This window comes from Onychostoma macrolepis, chromosome 21 (assembly GCF_012432095.1).
Source record: "Onychostoma macrolepis isolate SWU-2019 chromosome 21, ASM1243209v1, whole genome shotgun sequence".
Taxonomy (NCBI): domain Eukaryota; kingdom Metazoa; phylum Chordata; class Actinopteri; order Cypriniformes; family Cyprinidae; genus Onychostoma; species Onychostoma macrolepis.
Genome location: NC_081175.1, coordinates 15,297,918 through 15,319,506, shown reverse-complemented (window position 1 = coordinate 15,319,506; position 21,589 = coordinate 15,297,918). Strand labels below are relative to the sequence as shown.

At 38.8% G+C, this 21,589-nt stretch overlaps 1 protein-coding gene across 7 annotated transcripts in view; it reads right to left on the bottom strand.

The window, feature by feature from the left end:
• zbtb16a (zinc finger and BTB domain containing 16a) overlaps nucleotides 1–21,589 on the bottom strand; it is a 127,365-nt gene that overhangs the window by 70,018 nt on the left and 35,758 nt on the right. For all 7 annotated transcript variants that reach the window (XM_058757505.1, XM_058757506.1, XM_058757503.1 and 4 more), the window contains one exon: nucleotides 1,278–1,375. In XM_058757505.1, coding sequence (XP_058613488.1) covers nucleotides 1,278–1,375 — 98 coding nt within the window. The remainder of the gene's footprint in view (nucleotides 1–1,277; nucleotides 1,376–21,589) is intronic.

The following is a 21,589-nucleotide window of genomic DNA, read 5'->3' as shown; positions in this document are numbered from 1 at the left end:
CCTTAGAGCAGCGTCTGCCATGCTGAGTCGTGCATGAATTGAATTGGGCGGCCCAGCGTGAGATGTCACTCATCTCTCCACTCCACATGTTTTTAAACGTCCCTGCAAAAAGTCAATCTCATCTCACTATATGAAGATATTGACATCGAAATATTCCACCAGTGCGAGGCGGAAAGTTGGAAAGGTTTGGCTGTGAGTTTTTTTTTTAACTAATCTAATCTAATCTAAATCCCTAATTACTGTGGAATCAATTACCTCGGCACAGCACTCGCTCTTAATTATCATAAACCCGAGTGTGCTCGATAGGGGGGCAAAAAGTCTACAAAATTTGACCATAGTGCATATCTGCTGTGCGGTAAGGACTTTGGCTTCTCTGGCCTGTGAATTTGGCAAATCGCAGAGGGAGGTGAAGGGAGATTCCTATTGGCCTGGGCTGGAAACCTGGAGTCCCACTGCTTTTATAGACTCCATATAAACCAGATTCACTACAGACCACGAAAAGAGCACTCCTCTATTAAAGAAAAGACTCTCCTCTCCAGAAAAAAAAACCTTACAACCTCCAAAAATTAACTGGAAACAAATGTAGCTATTCCAGGATTCGACATAGAGAATAGATAGAAATATACTACTGTTCAAAAGTTTGGGGTCAGTAAGATTGTTTTTTATTCAGCAAGGATGCATTAATTTAATCAAAGAGAGACAGTAAAGATATTTATAATGCTACAAAAGATTGACAAAAGACTTTTTTTCCATTTATCAAAAAAATCTGAAAGAATGAATCTATTTCCACAAGAATATTAAGCAGCACTGTTTTCAACTGTTTTTGAAATGTTTCTTGCGCATCAAACCAACATATTTCTGAAGGATCATGTGACACTGAAGACCGGAGTAATGATGAGGAAAATCCATTTAATCACAGAAATAAATTACATTTTAGAATGTTAAAATACAAAAATTGTATTAATTTAAATTGCAATAATATTTCACAATATTATTGTGTTTTCTATATTTTTGATCAAATAAATGTAATCTTGATGAGCATAAGCAACTTCTTTCAAAAATATTTTTAAAACATACTGACCCCAAACTTAGGTCAAAATTATTATTATTTTTTAAATTATATTTTTTACAATTATTTAAAACTAATTTATTTAAACTATAAAATTATATCAATTCAATTCCTCTTCCTGTCATTCCAGTTAAACTCATGAACAGAAATTGAGAATTCAGAATTTTACCCAACCCTTAAAAACAAGTATCCTTATTAGTGATGTTACCTGAGTGAGACAGCAAGTGCATCCTTAGGCGCAGACTGTCTAGGAAGCGTTTTCCACAAAGCTCGCATCCGTAGGTCTTAATTCCGCTGTGCAGCTTCCTGCGGGGAGAAACAGGACAAAATAACATCAGCCAACACCATTTATGTCACTCGCACAAAAACCAGGAAAGCACCTGGGTATACTATGAGATTCGATTAGCGTGCTAAATGGCAAAGACAGAATAGCATAATTTTACTTCCCACCACACAAGTCCTACCACTCCTCTTACACCAGATAAGACTGAGGATATTAAAACCAGAGCCCTTGTTTTTGGGAATTAATAAAGTGAGGTTTGTAAAACTGCTGTTAATCTTCTTGAGAGAGGAATAAACCATTGTTTGCAACCACTTGAAGCTAGATTTGAACATCTCCTTGTCACTTCAGCTGATTATTCCCATATTAGACAATCGTATGTATATTTAAGCCTAGATGTCATGAAATGCCTTGAAAGCGAAAATTATCAATGGCACATGCGGTTTCAAAGTCCTATTGTTCATTCATTCAGTTGCTCAAGCGGAGATGAAGGAGCCCTTTATCTAAACAGGAACATATAGATGGCCATGAGTCCCCAGATAAAAGTGACTTTCACGGCTGAATTTGGCTGCAGGGTCCATTTCAAACAGGGGTCAACTTTTCATGAGGCCAAAAGAGAAACATTTGTTCTCTTAAATTATAACATCTCTGAGTATCGGGGAAAGATTAACCCAATAGAATGGAGTCACACAAAAGCACGAGTCAAGTGGACTTTCAAAGCAGCTGCACAATTAATGTAGGTAAGTGTCTAAAACATTACTGAAGAAATCTACATTTTCTCAGTCCAATCATTTTTAAAAATCACCCTCATGTTGCTTGCAACTACTAAAAAAACCCCCCCAAAAAAACAACAACAGTTAAGTATTTTTCCCTTTGGTCATGTCTCATCTCACCTAGGGCACCAAGTGAGTCAGGACTGCCACATGGAGCCCCATTGAGTACAGGAAGAGACAACGATCTCCTTTTGTTTCACTGTCCCTTGGATTAAGCCTGAAACCTGGTGCAGACTGGCTATGTTTAAGTGTATTTACCATTTCTACCATTAGCATTCTGCTTTGGCCCTTGTGTGGATTCAAAATCAACTAGTGAATGCACATGTGTGACTTTCTCAGGCTTGAAAACAAAAGATCTCGAGCATCTGCATCTTTTCAACGCACTAATCCTCAGATGCATCACATCCGATTGCTAATAAAGAAGAAACAACAACCGAAAGTCAATGCAAGCAAATGAACTAACTCGGGCTGGTCACTGCCACTCGTTAAGAATATGAAACTCAGTCACGGCAGGTAAGTGGTTTTATGGGTTGCGGTGGAGCGATGAGCTGCTCAAAGTACAAGGTTTGTAAGAATGCCGCGACAACACTGGCAACTTGCTGCGAGTGGTGAACTGAATTGCTTTTTATTAGCATGCTTACAGCGTTTGGTAATTGTTTCCAGAGTGGTAATTAGCTCATTGTTTGCACTTTAGTGCCAAATGTATATACATCTTTAATGAGGAACAAAGATGTGTACTTTCTTCGCTTCCTATTCATACTACATAGATAACGCGCACTGCACAAGGCAGGTTTTTGTTTCTTTAAACTGTGTCATTTTCATGCAAGTGAAATCCATAAGCTGTTTGGTTCAATTGATTCTTTGGTTGATTCTTCTATAAAAACGCACTAACCAAAAACTATTTTTTATCAAACAACCCCTCGTTTCTGTTTGAAGTTGTGAGAATCAGCGTCACATGCTGGGTTGTAATGATTTAAGCTTTTATTCTCTGTTCTTATAAACAAGAGTTGGCAGAACATGGAAATAGTGGCAAGAATTATGAAGCAAGGAAGTGTGGTTTAACCTCAGCGAGAGAGAGAGAAAAAAAGAAAAACACCAATGGAAAACCATTTGAGGGTTGAGAATCACAAAAGAGAGACTTCAAAAAATAAACAAAAGAGGGGGGGTGAGAGAAAACTTGCAACGCATCCAAAATCCTGATGGCTGTCTTCTAGATGGGGATTGTGGAGACCCAACAAACAAAGAGAAGAATGAAGCAGCAAAGCCCTTTGGCAAGCTGCAAGTAATTAAAAAGGCCTGTAAACGCCTTCCAGGATAAAGGGCACTTCAAAAGACGGGCGGGCGAGTGAGCGCGCGAGTGGGAGCTGGGAAAAGCCAGGGGTCTGTGCACCTTTGGGATCTGGGCTAATGCGGCACAATACAGAGATACTGTAGGGGGAACACTCAAAGGCCTTTGTGTGCCTTCAATCTAGCCATTGTCCCTCTCCTGAGGTCTGAGGAGTGCGCGCTTCCACTGATTAGAGACTGACAGAGAGCGCATACTGTCGGAGTGACCCTGCGGACCTTGAGGGGACATTTGAGAGCTGATAGAAGGCAGACTGGCTACTTGAGGCACGAAGGACTTTCACTATATATATATATTGTACATTAGAATAAGAGACTTGTGCAATCATCAAAACTTTTACTAGCTTACCAAATGTCACTTTGAGTTAGGGTTTGCGCAATATATTGGCAGCAGGGCTGTTAGCTAAAACTACAACTATAAAAAAATAAAAAGACCATGTGTTACATAAAATAAAATAAAATGTTAACTGAAATAAAATAACAAATTTCAGAATATCACCAAGACATTATTTCTCATTTTCATTAAACTTATCTTGATATACTAAAATAGCTAAAAACTGAGAACTAATATATAACTGAAATACAATTAATAAAATCTATATAGACAGGCTTTAAAAACACAAATGAGGAAAAATTAACAACAAAATACTATTTATATATATATATATATATATATATATATATATATATATATATATATATATATATATATATATATATATATATATATATATATATATATATATATATATATATATATATATATATATATATATATATATATTTTACACACACGATTATATCCCCTATTTTAAAATTTGGATTACCTTTGCTGTCATCTAACACTTTATAGTAATGGTCATATATTGGTAGTCAATAGTATTGGTCATATACTGATTGTTAGCTATGACATGAAAATACATATCAGCACTATCTATCATGCATCCCTAGTTCCAAACCTACTGAAGAGTGATTTTGCATTTGATTTTACCTTTATTGAAACAGTCAGACGTTTACTTGCAATACCACAGTTTGCTTGAAATCAGAGGGAGGTAATTAGTTTTATCTGTGCTTCATTTTTACAGGGCAACCCTGAATATGACATGCTCAAACCTGCTTCCAGCATGGAGCGAGGCAGCAGTCCTATCGTAAAGACAAAGTCGCTGGGGCACCTGCCCCTGCAATTACGACAACTTCTATTTTCTGGACAACCAGAAGTAAAGCCTCTGTAGATTTTATGGGACATATATGCCCCCGCACCCCACCTCTTGAAGACACACACACACCTCGTATGTGTGAACTATGGCAGTTCTTTTTCCCCTCAGGGCTCTGCAACCAGCTGTGCTCTGGCTTTGCCACAGAAACTGTAGATGGTGTGTGTGTGAAAGCAGAAGAGAAAGGGGAGGGGTGGTACTCTGTGTGCCTGAAACAGACTGACTGTAGTCATTAAGGAAGCAGGCATAAAACTCTCAAGCCATTTACTCAGTTAATAAGCGACTTTGTCTAACAGTCAGTTTTGACAACGGCAATAAATTTTAAATTTATGTCAACAAAACATATGCTGAACACCTCATTTCAATGCCGGAGTGGCGTGCTGGCTCGTAAATCAGCCCTGTGTTTGAAACCCGAGTAGATTACAGGCCTGTGTTATTGAGCTGTTAGAGCCCGGCCCATATAAACCTGAACTTTCTCACTCCAGAGTGGACCCTAGGCCGTACATCATAGCTAGGAGTTCCCCTGTCAGTGTGGCCCGCTCGCTGCCCCCCAGCAGGCCGGAAACCCCAGAAACACTAGGTATAAACGGCATGCGTGTAGGTAAAATTACAGATTTTCAACAATGACTGGTTGGATGCATGAAATGACTACCTGACTGATCAGTCTTTAAAGGATAGTTCACCTAAAAATTAAGATTCTGTCATCATTTACTAATCCTCATGTCGTTCCAAGCCTGTATGACTTACTTTTTGTCTGAGAAACACAAAAGATATTTTGAAGAATGTTGGTAACCAAAAGCTTTGGTGACCACTGACATACATTATATGCCCCCCCCCAAAAAACCCTGACATTTCTCAAAATATCTTCTTTTGTGTTCCACAGAAAAAAGAAAGTCATACAGATTGGGAATGATATTTAGGTGTGTAGATGACAGAATTTTCATTTTTTTTGGGTGAACTATGCCTTTAAGGAAACTTATTGGACACTTTGGCTGAATTTACACTGCAAGACTATATCCGACGTGCTTACATTTCTTTTAAAAGTGACCCGTATCCGATGTGTGCACTTTACACTGCACTTGGCGAAACAAGCCAAAAATAGCATATGACATCACAAATTAATTTGAATAGTACATTGAGTTTAATATAATGACATGGAATTCATATAGAAACGTTTTCAATGCAATAGTTACATCTATACATCAAAATAATTATATTGCCTAGAACAATTTCTTCAGGACAGTGATGATCTTCAGCTCCGCTGAAAGCTTGCGAGTGGAATAATACTCAGGTGGTAGATAATGTTAAGCATGTCACATCGTCTGTGTTTTTTTAGTAATTAAAACCAAATGCGTTCATAAGTGATTGTCTATCAAACGGCAGGGACATGTTTACGTGCATTTTATTTGTGGTTTCAATGGAACAAATGGGGCTGAAGCGCTCGTCTGTACACGAGCCGTCGTCACTGACAACAGCAGAACATTTCAGTGTCAGATCGTCTTTTATTTAACAAACGAACGAAATTAATATTCTGCTACTCAACTAGAGAGGTTTCATGTGTTACAGGTATGTCTGTACCGCGAAATGTTTAAAAAAACCTCACTTTTCAATCACGTAGGGGTCGCATTTACAGGGGAATATCCGATCTGACCGTTTACACGGCAGGCGCAAATGCACGTGTCCGATTCATATCCGACTTATTTCCACATATAAATGAGGCTTGAAACCGATCGGAGAATATCGGAATCCATGCGATTTTTTCCTGCTTACACGGACGTGGGCCATATCCGATCTGAGCCACATGGGAGGAAAAAATTTGGAATTGGGTCACTTTAACCATGCAGTGTAAATGCGGCCTTTATGGGGTGTTTTCATAGGGAGAAGTCCTTGCATTTAAAAAAAGGCTAATTAGAGAGCATTCAAAATCAGCATGAAACACACAACAACTTCCAAAGACGCCCATCTGAATGTGTATGGCTTTTCAGAGTGTTTAATAGTCTGAACACCTAAAGCACATCACATTGTCAGCAAACCTAGGTGGCAATATTGCACCTTAATGCTTAATCCACCTGTCAAAATAATAAAAAAAGATGACAAACGCAGTGTATATACCCACTACTGTAGAACAAATTCATGTCAGTGGAGATGACAAAAGAAAGCGGGAAAAGTTAGCTCACCAGTGTAGCAGTTGTCTGGATTCTCCAAAAAAAGAAGACAGCAGCAAGTGTTGATCAACAGTTAATTATTTTTGTGCACTTTTGTACAGCTATGGTTACGAACTCTTTAACTCCACTTCCCTACTTTCTACATATCTTGAATGTCCATAGGCCAGAAACAAACACACACAAAAAAGTAAATGTGACTGATAAAATTATCTTATTTCTGTAGATATTCCAATGATATTGTTATTGTGAATTATTTTGGCCACAATAATCATGTTCTAAAAATCTGATATTATGACAGCACTATCAAAACTTACATTCAGATAAAAATAATAATAATAATAATAAAAAAAAAAAAACTCAACTCGACTTGACCTCAACTAAATCGACAAGATGTTGGATGGATGGATTTTACACATGCATTTCAATTCCCTTCAATAAATTCCTTTCGAATTTTGAACTATATTTAACTGAAGGAGCGGATTCGATGCTAAATGCTCATGTCTCGCACGACAATAAACTATGATCTACTGTCTGCCATCTACTGTCCTCTACGTTGTTCTTTTCATCCTAGAGCCTTTCATCTGTCTGGCCCTGCCCTGATGAAACAGGTTGGAGCACCGCTAGGTTTAAGAGCAGCGTACTTAACAACTGTGGCGGAGGGGCATGTGACACTAGCAGCAGGAGAGGCTAAAAAACGCTAGGCCAAAGAAATGATAATCCAAAGAAAATCATGGGAGAGTGGAAGGCTGTTCCTGGGAACAGAGAAGCTGGCCCGTGCAGCCAACCATGCCCCTCATTCATCTGCTTTTAGAAGGTCCCACTCGATCCCTAAAAGGCATGCCAGCCCATGTGCGCACTCAGATTAAGGTATTTGTCAAAGGGGGCCAACAATGCACAAGAGAGGGAAAGAGAAAGTGGGGTGGGGGGGCCAATCTGTCAATCCACTGCTGCACTTGAGCTTAATAGAGATTTCAGTGAGGTGTTGACACCACGCTGCCACAACATTACCATAATGATGATTAATGTTAATTGACTTTTCAAAAGATCCTCTTTAGTAAAGGACAGTTGACTGACCTCAGCTATAAAGTGTTTTATTATTACAATGTACAAATAGAAAACAGAAGAATAGAACAACATAATGTCTCATACTCAACAATGACAGCAAAACAGTGCAAAAAGGTCCACACTGACTAATTTAAACCTGAAAATAAAGAGTTTATTTACATTTATACTGTTTTAAATGTAAAAAAAATTGTCATTTCTAATCAAATACACAACATATACCACAATGTTTGGGGGTCTATACGATTTATTTAAAGATTTTTTTTAAAATGGAAATTAATTATTTTCAACAAAGATGAATTAAATTGATCAAAGTGACAGTAAAGACATATTCCAAATATTTAAAGAATATAAGATTGAATACTTGGAGACAAATATGGAAAAAGACACAAAACTGGTTTCGTCTCGCTTCTGAGGGATGAGACATCCCTAAACTGACTGTTTGTGGTATATCTGCTTTATTTTAGCAATCTTCGGTGAGACTACCAGCATGTCTTTTCCCTAGTCTTTTCCAGTCCATTAAGAATGAATGAGGCAGACAATGGCGAATCAGATGGCGAAAAAACAAAAAAACAGAACGACAGCATCAACAACAAAAACCAACCAAATTTCAGCTGTTCGAGATAAGCCCACCCTTAACCCCTGCAACTGCATCCATGAAAAGCCATTACTGCGTTTATGAGCCGTGCGCCACTTCTCCCTCGCTCTCTTTATCTCTTTCTCTCACACACAATGTGGTTACGCTCTATAAGATACAATTGTGCTTGAATATATTATTTTGACTGACAGAAAATTACATAGTACTGCCAGTCTCTCTCACTGTTTACCAACCCTGTCTTTATGTCTATCCTTTGTTTCAAGATCTTTTTTCTCTGCCTTTTTTTTTTTCATGATCGGAATGTATCAAATGGCTGGGTAATTCTCAGCGGCGCGGGCTGTTTATCAGGAGTCCTCCTGTACATATCAATGACTCGGCCCTCTCTCCCTGCGGCGAGACATTCATATGAATTCCAGCCACACTCACACATACTGCAAACTCGTGCTTAGCATAGATGAGTAGCGGTTGAAGAGAGACACAGACAGAGAAAGCGAGACAGTGTGAGAGCCGATGGTGGCTGCCTTTATTATGATCCAGAAAGGGCTTTATTCCGCACTATACACACACACTGATTTCACCTACAGCCTGACAGATAAGGATAGACAACATTTACAACATATTGTGCGGATGAGAAGAAAATGGCAGGCAATCAAACCTTTAACAGGCCGTTTCCAAATAGCAGCCAAGAATTCGGCTCCTTTCGGAAACCTAGCGAGCTGCCTGCACAGGCGTTATGGGTACACTCCCTAAAGCGAAGGCTGTTAGTAAAGGTAGTTAGCATGATTACACTGCCTAAAGATAGAGTCACATTAGTAAATTTTCAGTGAAATTTTGCAAGCAAAAAAAGTGCATTTTCTAATAGTGCTTGTACCATCATGTAAAATTCCAGATCGCATGAACTGCTACTGAAATGAAATGAAAAAAAAAAAATTTGGCCCTCGGAAAACTTACAGGACAACTATAAATGTGACCATACTTTAAAACACTTGATTTTGCCCAAATTCCACAGTAGCATGAAAACAGAACTACAATCGCATAATCCAGTGAAACAATCTAAATTTTCCAGCAGGGCAAAGCTAAATAAATTATTCATAACTCATTCAATACCATAATGAAAAAACAACATCAAACTAAAACATTTAAATAAATAAAGCTCACGTGCAAACATGGCAAAGCAAATTATTCAAAATATTTAATGATGTTTATTTACTATTAAATGTATTTAATATTTATTAACTTTTTCAATACTGAAAAATAACTAACACTAATACATACATAAATAAATAAAATTAATAAATAAATAAATATCACGAGTAAGCAAAATACATTGTTTTATGTAAATATTTATAACTGATTCAATAATAGAAGAACGTAATAATAATAAAACAATTATAAATAAACAAAAAACAAGCAAAATACATTGTTCTAAATATTTATAACGGATTGAATAATGAAAAAAGTAATAATAATAATAATAATATTATTATAAATAAATAAACAAACATACACATTCAAGACAGTACGATCAATCAACAGAATATGGACTATTTTTCACAATAATTATTTATGTATGCTATGTCTTATAATTAGGGCTGGGCAAGTTAACGCGTTGTCGCATTAATTAATTAACGCCGACAATTATTTTATCACGCATTAACGCAGTTTTATATTATTATTATTATTTTGAAAGCCCGTTGCTCACTGCCCTGAATTCACATACAGACAAACCATGGGTCACAGGAGGGGTGGGATGTTGATCAGTATACTGGCTTGGGATGGGTGTCATCACATGTCTCAACCAATGAGAGCATTTGGGGTGGGCCTAAGACTGCAGCAGCGCTCACATGAATGCTCCCGATAAAATTATTTTACAGCTAAACGAACAAAGCGATCACACTAGTCAAACAAACCGGGCTTTGGGGGTCAAATGCGCTCGGACACGGTTAAGGTTGCCTAGTGTGAGTACACCCTTATTCTCCCGCATCCCACACACAAACACGAGTCTCTACCCGCCTGCACCTGCACTCACCCATCAAGTGTTGTCCCGCGCCATATTAAATTTGATTACATTAATGTTATAAGTTGAGATTTACAATAAATATTTTAACTGCTAGTATGTAAAAGGAATACTGCTGTAAAAAAGCACCTTAATTGTTTAAAGTGCTTGCAAACCAAATGTTACTGCACTTTTGTTCATATAGCAGTACTTTTAAATGAAAGTGCACAATACACTACTTTTGAATTCATTATTGAATTCTGCATAATGCGATTAATCGCAGAAAATCACGCGATTAATTGTGATTAAAATTTTTAATCGTTACCCAGCACTACTTATAATGCTTGTTATAGAATCATTAGTGTAGCGTTCAAAATAAATTGCTTATGAGGTTGCATTTCATTCAGTATGCCAACTGAGGTGGCACTTGCCTTTAGAAAGTAGGCCGCAGATAGCAAAGCTGCTCACTAGGTTTCAAAACAGAGCTGCTGTATTTAAAAACCAACCATAGCCCTGTTGCACAAAATTACCAAAGACACCCTAAACATTCTTTTTTCACGCCTCATGTCATCAATAAATCCCTGCCTTGTTTTGTGGATCAATCTTGTTTTTCGGCGAACATCCCACGCTGGGTGGCTGAACCACACCGTGGAGGCTAGGTTAAATAAGCAGCATGTAGTCCAGGCTCTTCTATGAGAAGGGAGGGGGGTCTCTTCAAAAACAAGACAGTGAAGGTGTATTGGGAGACTGGGGCGTTGAACAAAGCTCAATTATGTTGTCCGGGGGAACGACACAGCACTCCTTTCATTATCCTTTCGAAGCCTCTTTTCTGTGGAGTCAACAGGCAGAACTGTGGCGCATTAGCCGCACACAAGAGCTCTGTCAGGAAGCGGGCTTAAGCCGGCGCTCCTAATTGCGCTACCTGGGAAAAAGAGACACATTCCCCCCATTCTAATCCACAATTTATACCTGCACCCTCAACAGCAGCTCAGGGGAAAGGATTCACACCTAATGCCTCATTCACCGGCAGCCATTACGAGACAGCCTCTGTCATTAACCTAATGACACAAACTAGAGCGCTATGACCAGAGCATTTGCCAATAAAAGGGATACTGTGACGTTTAAGGTTATTGATGGAGACAGAAGGAGGGGTCTTTTTTTTTTTTGAGGACACTCATGTTTGCAAATATATCAGGTCTGTGTTCAGTGATTAGCTCTGTGATTTGAAAGCCTGTGACACTTACAATAATAGCTGTGCCGGCTAATCAAGGGTTTGCGCTTCTTTGGTAAAAATGAGAACGGAGAAAAGGAGAGAGAGAGAGAGAGAGAGAGAGAGAGAGAGAGCGCGAGTGAGTGCGGAAAGGAGAAAACAAGAAAAGCGCTGGGTTAACTGACATCTTTAAGCCTGGCAGAGTGTGAGGTTAAATGGCAGCGCGAGCTCCCAAATCCTCTTTTTCTTCTCCTTTTATCACGACGCCAGCCTCTTTCTATCTCTGAATATAGCAATTCTTTCATTTCTCAACATTCCTTAGCAGTTTGTTATGTTCTTGTTTTCCTCCGTTGCCATTTGTTGATCTTCAGATCTGTGAGGCTAGCGCACACAAGCGCGTTGTGGCTCTATAAAAAGCCCCAGACGAGAGTTCCCTCCGCCATGCATTATTCATGGGCATCACCTTCAATCAAGTGGCAGAAACCTCAAGGATGTCTAACTTTAGGTCTTCTCTTTTTGAAAAAGAAGACAGAAGCAGGCAAGAAACATTCCAGTGTGTCTTGTATAATTTATTCCCTGTTCAGATGACATCAAATACTTGTACCCTCTTGTGTGTTCCAGTTTATATCTGCCATGCTCCGGGAGAAATACATTTCTTCCTGTTCTAACAAGCTGGCACCTGTTACATTAATAAAGATGAAACTAAATAACAACTTGTACAAGGTGGAATGTGCAAAAACAAGATGCTAAAATTTAAGAGGAACAGCCTGTGAAGCGGAGCACAGACGTATTATCATTACCATAAAAAAAAGCCTTAACCTCAACTCATATCATCATTATCGCCACCTGCTATGACGCTCTTTGTAAACAGACATGTTTGGTTGTCTGGGCACGGGCACAAGAAGGACATTAAAGGCTTGCGCAGGCCGCTCGACGAGATTATTTGAGCTCTGGCTGCTGCTTTCAGAGCATTACGCAACGACTTGAGGCGGAATGCGATCCACGGACAGTGACAGGTGGGGGCTCGCTGGTGGTCCGTGGATATATAGATTTTGTTTTGGTTTGATTTATGCTTTTATTTTGGTCGGTTGCACTGTCCAGACGGGGCGCTTCGACTGAGCTTGACCTCAGAAACGCGAGACTGCGTAAACACCTCCGCCCTGTGGTGTCGTGATACTGCCCCGTGCCTCGCCCGGGGCCGCGGTGGGGGTTTCAGGTGTTCGCGAAGCCCACACGCGCACGTACCCTGCCAAAGACGTGGTATCTGCACAGTCATGCCCCCACCCTCCACCCTGCTCGAGAACAGCAGTGGTCTGAAATAGCCAGGCTGTAGCATCCCTTCGCCTGCGGTAAACAAGTCTCCCGTCTGGCACGGCCGAGCGGCATCCGAGCCCTGCTACGTGCAGAGTCACCGTCCCTGTTACTCACCCACAAACCAGCCTCTCACCGAGAAAGTGCCATCAACAGCTCGCATGCAGAGGAAGACAGAAGAAGAAGAGGAGGGGAGGAAATAAAGGCGTGAAGACATACTGTGATATTGAAAGAGAGATGCTGAGAAGGGGTCAGACGGAATAGAATGGAAGCACACAAAACACGGCAATGTCAAGAATGTGTGCCGTATTAGATTTCTGCTGTATGCGGGACATTGATAATGGCTCTCATAGAGATTTCGTGTCACCCCGTCTGGTGGTTTGTGTCGCCTCTGCGCTATTTTTTTTTTTTTTTACAGAATAGGCCAGTGTGTGAAGCTCAGCTGAGTGCAGTTATGAAGCGCATGGTGCTCGGCAAACCGCATTAGAAAAATGTGAGGCAAATTTTGGCTGCATAGCAAGAATCAATTCACTAACACTTGAGAACTCCTGACAGCTCTCTTGCTCTGACAATTACAATTTTGGCGTATCGGCCCATAACAGCAAGGTTGCTTGAGTGAGGACCAAAATATTACACTAGTGCAAAGCTGCAAATGTTCTAAGTGTTTAAAAACATCAAAATATTAAGTATATATAAAAAACAAAAGTACCTCAAAGTTTGGCTTTAAAATAAATAAAAGAGAGCGAGAGAGACAGTAGTGTATATATAAATGTAATCTTAAATAAAACAATCTATATAGATATACACACACACACACACTACTATCTATATAGATTACTATTTTAATCTCTCTCTATATATACAGTATATAGACATACATACATATACACACACACGTGTGTGTGTGTGTGTGTGTGTATCAAAAACCGATAACTTTTTTTTTTTTGCGCATTCCAAGTAATATCAATCAACCTGAAGTTGGGTTGTTTTGATTAAGTAATAACTTAAACAATACAGGTAATTTACAAAATTAAAGTTCATTGACAGTATGTTTTTTTTACATTTTAATGTGTTTTATAGAAAAAGCAGATAACTCCACATTTCATGTTTTAGAGTTTAAAAAAAACACTCGTTTAATCTTTGTAATCTCTTTAGACGGCAATGTAGATGCCGGACAAACGTTGTTGTTGTTGTGATCATAGACTGTATGAATGTGATTACACACAATACACGGATCTTTTCTCTCATCATTGTAACGCGCTGCTTTTGCAAGGTTCCCTGAAAACTTTTCAGCTTTTATTTTCCTTTTACACCCTGAAGAAGATATCACAGGCTCATCAAGTTCGTTGGAATTATCCACCCTCGATCACTTTTAGTCAGCTTTGACAAACCTCAAAGTGAAAGTAGCCTTGTGACCTGACCTGAATACAGCGCGCTGATTTGCTAAAATGGACTGATCGACTTCTGCAGTAAAACATGAACTCGCGATGCCTTGGAAGTGGACAATACCGGCTTTTTTGACTAAACATGTTTAGGGTTCAGATCGCGCTGTGTGTGGAGAATAAAAAGTGGCATTTATCGGTTTTTGCAAATAAACTCTTCATATACACACACACATATACATACAGACAGAAATATAGATATTTAAAATTAGAAAATAATTTGTAATTACAAATAATAAAAATGGGTCTGGAGCTAAAATAATTGAGAGTATTAAACAAAAATTATAGCGAGTAACTCAATCACCTAATTAATTCAATCAAAATGGTTAAGAGAGATATTAAAGATATCATTACTTGTTGGAACGTGTTTTGCTGTGCATCCTCTATAAAGTCTATTCAGCTGTATGTAACGCTATATATTTAGCTGAACTCAGAACAGTTTCCATACTGCCTGAAATGTAAACCTTAAGCTCTGCTAGATAAGCTATCAGATGGGTCTCGGATCAGTGCCAAGGGGCAAACACCTCCACTGATGCTTATTTACAGTGCTGGGAGCAGGAGAAGCCATAGATTGGGACTGAAGAGGTTGGAGGAAGCAATGGCTGTTTGATTCAGGTCCAACCCAGGCCTCATTACTGACCACCCGCTGTCTGAGAACGAAGAAAGCAGGGTGAAGGAGCCTTAGCTCTGGAATGAGAGCGTAAGGAGAAATCAATACGGCTCCCATGACCCAGTCGCGCGCTGCCTCTCATTGTGAGGGGAAATCAAAACAGACTTCTGTACAAAACTAATAACTATCAGCAGCATGAATGCCTGGGAGGACTTGTCACTCCTGAGCTGGGTGCTTGGTGAGAGAGAAAGAGGGAGCGAGAAAGATAGAAATAGAGAGAGTGGTCTAGCCAGACACATCAGTCTGTCTTTCTCTCTCTTTCATCCTTCACATCTCAGCAGGGGCACAATAACAGCATGCTCTGAGTGGCTGGATGCAGGTACACAGAAAACACACATAAGCCTTTCTAAGGTCTTTTAATGTGCGCCTCCACCTGCCATGTTACATCAGTATCATAACCGCTCCGAGCAATCCATGAACATTGCGAATATTATTTTCTTAATCAGTACGGTGTGTTGTTTTCCAGTACACGTATCCAAACATCCTTTAAAAAAAAAAAAAAATATATATATATATATATATACACATACACACATACATATATATACACACACACATACACTTGAGAAGCTGCATTTCAACCAGAAATACATCTGATAAGAGTTCACAAAAAAAAACATTTTTATAACATTTTGGCAAATAGTTAAAATTCTTCACATTTAGTAAGCTTTACACTTAAAACAAGAGGAAAAAAAATGGCCAGTAGGTTTAAGAAAAATAAATAAACATTTTAAATATGAATGATCCTTTTTACTGAAAACAATCTTACACAATATTGTTATAAAAAATAAATCTGTCATTTCACTGAAGAAAAATCTCTTAGCTCCGCGCATGTGCAATAAACTCATTCACGTGATTTAGCTGTAAAATTCTTGAAAGCGGCGGCGTCATCTGTTCCACGCATCTGAAGACCATGAATAATGCATTGAGGAGTGGTGAGCGCTGTAGTGGCTGCTCGGCTTCATCAAACACTCCGTCCTCAGTAAGGTGTCATGTCTTTCAACAGATGCATGCAACAAAAGAGTAATTAATAGCCCAGCGGCGAGTGTTAGAATCCCCCATGCCTCAATATGTCTTCATTTGCCATCCAGTATGCGGCGGGATGGAGCTTTCTGCAGGCCATGTTTCTCCTCATTATGCCCATCAACAGCAGCCAGTCTCTGCGGGAGTACTTGCGAGCTCATTCTGATTCACGCCCCACTAACACACTCCATTGCCATAATGTATAGAATAAACAAGTCATGCTGTCTGCGTATAAAAGGTCCTCAGAAGAACCTCTTCTTGTAGACAAAGTGTAGACCAGCAGACGCACGTCTTGATAGAACAACTGCAGGGTGTGCCGTTAAAAAAAAAAAAAAAAAAAAAAAAGGTGTAATAATTGGATATTAAATGGATCTGAAATGAAAGTAGGACTGGGGATAGCTGGGGCACTTAAAAATTATGTTTCTGAAACTTTTTTTGTCTTTGATATGATATAAAAGAACTGAAGACCCATTACTCTAAACCAGGCTATATCATCTGAAATTTTCAATTGATCCCCAGAGGCGAAATCTTGAAATAAGCGGTTCCCCTGGATATGTATGTCATGATGTATCTCCAACATGACAGACAAAATGAGATTTTGGAGGGATCTTGTGAGCTTTCCTAAATATATTGCTGCATCTATCATCTCATCAACTGTACGACACCACATATGCATTATTATCCGGCTTCAAAATGTACGCCTTGAGCTAAAAACATCAATTTCTGAAAATCATGGCATAAAATTCCAATTCCCAAAATTATGCATGTAGAAGTTCAAGCCTATTGCCATCTGTACATAGTACAGAAGCTGCATTTAAAGCGGCATGTATATGTGTGTACATGTACATATATACATACACATATGAAAAGTTGCATGTACACCGACTGTTTAATTCTGAATTTGTACAGAAACTACAATAGCTAATTGTAATGAAACTAATTTATGAATATACAAATATGGAATTAATTAATTATTAATTAATGATAAAATGTGGCCAAGGACCACAAAACCAATCATAAGGCTAAAAATTTTTCAACCCTTTTTTGAAATTGTGATTTATACATCATCTGAAAGCTGAATAAATAAGCTGTCCATTGATGTATGGTGTGTTAGGATAGGACAATATTTGGTTGAGACACACATTTTTAACAATCTGGAATCTGAGGGTGCAAAAAAAATCTGAATATTGAGAAAATCGCCTTTAAAGCTGTCCAAATGAAATTCTTAGCAATGCATATTACTAATCAAAAATGGAGTTTTTATATATTTATGGTAGGAAATTTACAAAATATCTTCATGGAACATGAGCTTTACTTAATATTCTAATGATTTTTGTCAAAAGAAAAATTTATAATTTTGGCTATTGCTATAAACCCGTTCTACTTATGACTGGCTTTGAGGTCCAGGGTCACAAACATAAACTATAAAATATAAATATAAACATAAGAAAGCAACATAAGGCAGATATTCTGTGCTAAATTATCCTAAAATATCACTAAACAATGTTTGAGGTTTATGCAAAAAACTAATTTTAAATTTCCCTTTTTTTTTTTTTAAGTTTTGACATTTTTACTGGAAAATAAGGCAAAATACTGATTTCTGCAGGGAACGCACATGATTAGTGATGTATTCTCTATTGTGATGCTCAACAGGTTAGTACTGCTGTTATTCAGAGCTCCATGCACTCTCTAGGGCTTGAGGGTCAAATGGCACTTTTCACGTAAGTGATGTTGTTTTAAAGTCCACCGACTGACGCATTCAAATCAGCATTTTAACAAGCGTCTCCACCATCCCTCACCAAAAGAAATCCCCCTTGTGTTACTCGAGACAAGCAATTTGCCTTTTTCGTTGTTTGCTTGACCTAGAGAAAACAATTTCAAAGGGTCTTCCTGTGGGTTTAACAGCTCAGTTGAACAGGTAGGCACCGGGCGGCTTTTTTCCCCCGGAAGATGAATTGGTGAGCTGTCGGTTCCAGACAGGGCGAGTAGTTGTGTTTCTGTAATAGGACACTGGAAGTGTCTTTGATTAATGAAAGTGTGATACTGAGCTGTTAGAGAGCCTTCCTACTGAAAGAGCGATTGAAGCGGGGATACGTGGCGACAGATGCAGGAACACGGCTGGACCTGGAGGAGAGGACGGGTTTGGACATACTCCCTCATAAAGCACAGGAGGGGGTTCAAGGGTTTGAGATGGGAATGTGACTACGGGGTGCAGAAACGTCCTGTGGACAGAAGGGGAGCCATTAGCGAACAGTTCTTCTGATGAGAAATGACGCACATTAACTGGCGGAGCAGTCACGAGGAACGATTATTTTAAGCGTATTAAGTATGATCACTTTAAATCTAAAATGTACAATAAAACTAATTTATTGCATTTCATTAGATAGGAGACAAATGCGACTCCAGTTAAATCGTAATTATGAGCCAGACGTTACAGGATTAGATTTGTCTGTCTTTTAAGCTTTCATCAACAACAGGCTCCTTTTCCTGTAAACCAAGTCATTTCATTCTTGTTTTGTCTAAATACATTTCTTCTGTCTTTTATTTAGAACTTCTTTCCCCTGGCTCGAATCTTAAAACCTCAAGAAAACACACTGCGCTCAAGCAAACACGTCCTCTTCAAAACATGCTGGAAAGGTTTTTGTTTACCCGGTTTTATAAATGCCCAACAATGCAAAGTTTGCGAAGCAAGAACACTCTGTTGAGCTGCTGACAGGCCAAACTCTGTTCCAACGCCTGGGGAGAACTTTAAATAAACAATTGTCTTCATAAAAAAAAGTCTGACAATCTAGTCACGAATGTCCTTCCATTCCAAAACACGCTCTTGCATTCGATAACAGTTTGAATTAAACATCTTTTTATTTGAAAATAAACCAAAATGAGGGAATCAGATCACTGCGGGATGATTGGCTGCTTGTTGTTTTGCACGTTTATTGAGCAATTGCATTATTACATTTCAAGGCAGAACATGTTTTAACAAGCTGATTAGTATCCTGAGATGACTGCATCGCCATCAAGGGCTTTCCCTCCGAGCGCTTGCTTTATAAGCCCTTTTATAACACGTTGCCCAAAACGGTTCAAGATGGGCAGAGCAAAGAGAGATACGAAAAAACCGACCTTCAAAACAAGCACAACAAACATTTTCACCCTCCAAAAAAAAAAAGTGTTTTCTCAGTTCCCAACCCCCCTTGTGCCAAAGACGGGATTATTTTTGGGGGGGTGGAGGGTATGGAAGAAAGGATGTTTATGCTCGCCTCGTTTCTAGGCTGTGAGCTCTCCCAAGGGAGTGCATTCCTCACCCAAAGCATGACTAAAGGTATGTGAACCATCTGGACAAAGCCACTGGCCACAATGGCCCTACACACCCAAGCCAAAGAAGCCTTTCATTCACTGGTCAGGACCTTGATATCCATCTGCTTCAGCAGGGTCAACCATCATTTCAACTGTTATCGATTGTGATTGGTTGCATTCATTCAGAGCAGGTACACTGTAAAAACGATTTTCCGAAGTTATTGTTATTAGAGTACAAGTTTTAGAGGAAAATCTAACTTCAGTCTTGGAATGGGCGATAAAACGATAATTATTGCAATTGAATTTTCCTCAAAACGATAACAAGAGTTTGATAAATGTCCGATATAATGTTTGTGCACCAAATGCGGAACGAAACAGCATGACTCATTTAAGCCGGATCACACGGACCGTTTATCCACTCACTCGGCAGTGCAACGCAAGCTTACTAGGAGATGCGTTTATTCGCTAACTAGTCTCGGTCACACGATCACTAACCAGCGCTAACAGTGATTCAAACTAGTTTAAAGGCAGATGAAAGGGCGCTGACAAACAGGAGAAATACTGTGCGCAACGATATAATAAGGCGGCTTTTCAATCTACAAAAATCGGCATCATTTACCATGAATTTACTGTAGTAACACTAACTGCACCATGGTATTGTGGCAGAAAAGATGGATATTCATATCGAATTTTATATTATTAACGCAGACATGTTTCTAAGTGTTTTTGTGATTAAGCTGTAGCATTTGTACATTTATAATAAATGTATTTAGACAACTGTTTTTCATACAAATACCTAGAAACCATAATTATAGTTAAATTTTTATGGTATTGAGGTGATGTGTGTGTGGATTTAACTGTGGTTATCAAAGTAAGGCAACACAAACCTGTTTCATGACTTGAAACAATATCACTTTTTAGAACATGCAGAAACTAAGAATCTTTATATTAAGATATTTATTTTGTTCAGGAAACATGACTGGAAAAGTGTAAAAAAATTCAAAAACGTGAAGTGTTTGTCATGTTCTGACCATAAAGTAGTAGTTTAAAACCACAATCAATGGTCTAGTTTCTACAACTTTCACTTAGGAGCAAAATAATACCTTTAAACTTGAGAAAAATAAAGATTTGAAATTGAACGTGATCGACTAATATCGATAAAAACTTGATCATGATATTTTTTTTGACCATGTCGCCCAGCCCTACTTCAGTATTTCTACTTCAAAATTTACTGCGTTACTTGCCATTCTTTGTATTAATTGTGAAATTTACTAGCAATTTACTGAATTAAAATAGTTTCTACAACAATTTTTCTTCAGTGTATAAGGGGTTACTAAATAATTCAGTGTACGAGTGACAAACAAGCAGACATAAGTGAATGCAGAAGTTTAAATGTCACATTACAGCTCAATCTGATTCATTATCAATAACGTGATCATTAGGAAAATGCCATGTGAATGGAAACGCACTGTCCGATGTTTATTCAATCTCATAATGTGAGCTGAATTTAAAGCAACGAATCTCTGCCTCTGCTCTGAGCTCCTCAAATATCAGTATGCACCAGAAATCTCACTGCAAAGTTTATCGTTTTCCTCTCCTGCCGTTGCCGGGCAGCTGCTACAGAGCGCTGCGGAGATGCTGGAGGGGGCGGCCGTCTGATTAAGGTAGACTGGAGAGGGCTACAGGAGCCGTTCCTCCACCTGGAGCCCCCTCGGTCCTCTAGAGACCGCTCTCCAGTTAGAGCATCAATACACACACACACACACGCTCAGGACCTCACGCGCTCTCACAGGGGAATCGCGCCGCCGCTAATAAAGAAGCTGGATTTGATAATCAGCTCAGACAGTCAATTTGCAAATAACGGATTCTAATTAATTAATCAATGTGCATTTTAACGACAGCATTGTCAAGAGCATTCAAGTGCAGTTTCCTTGCACATGGGCTTTTTGCTCTATTTAAAACACAGGCATAATCATTTAGCCCTCCTTAGGCCTTCTGAAAAGAAATTACTATTCTGGTGCAAGAAAGAAATAAAACCACCAAACCTTAAGCTGCTTAAATTGTCTTGTTAAAAAAAAAAAGACAAAAAAAAGTGTCATGCTTAAAAACAATCTAACATATTTTACAATATAAGCCTGCTA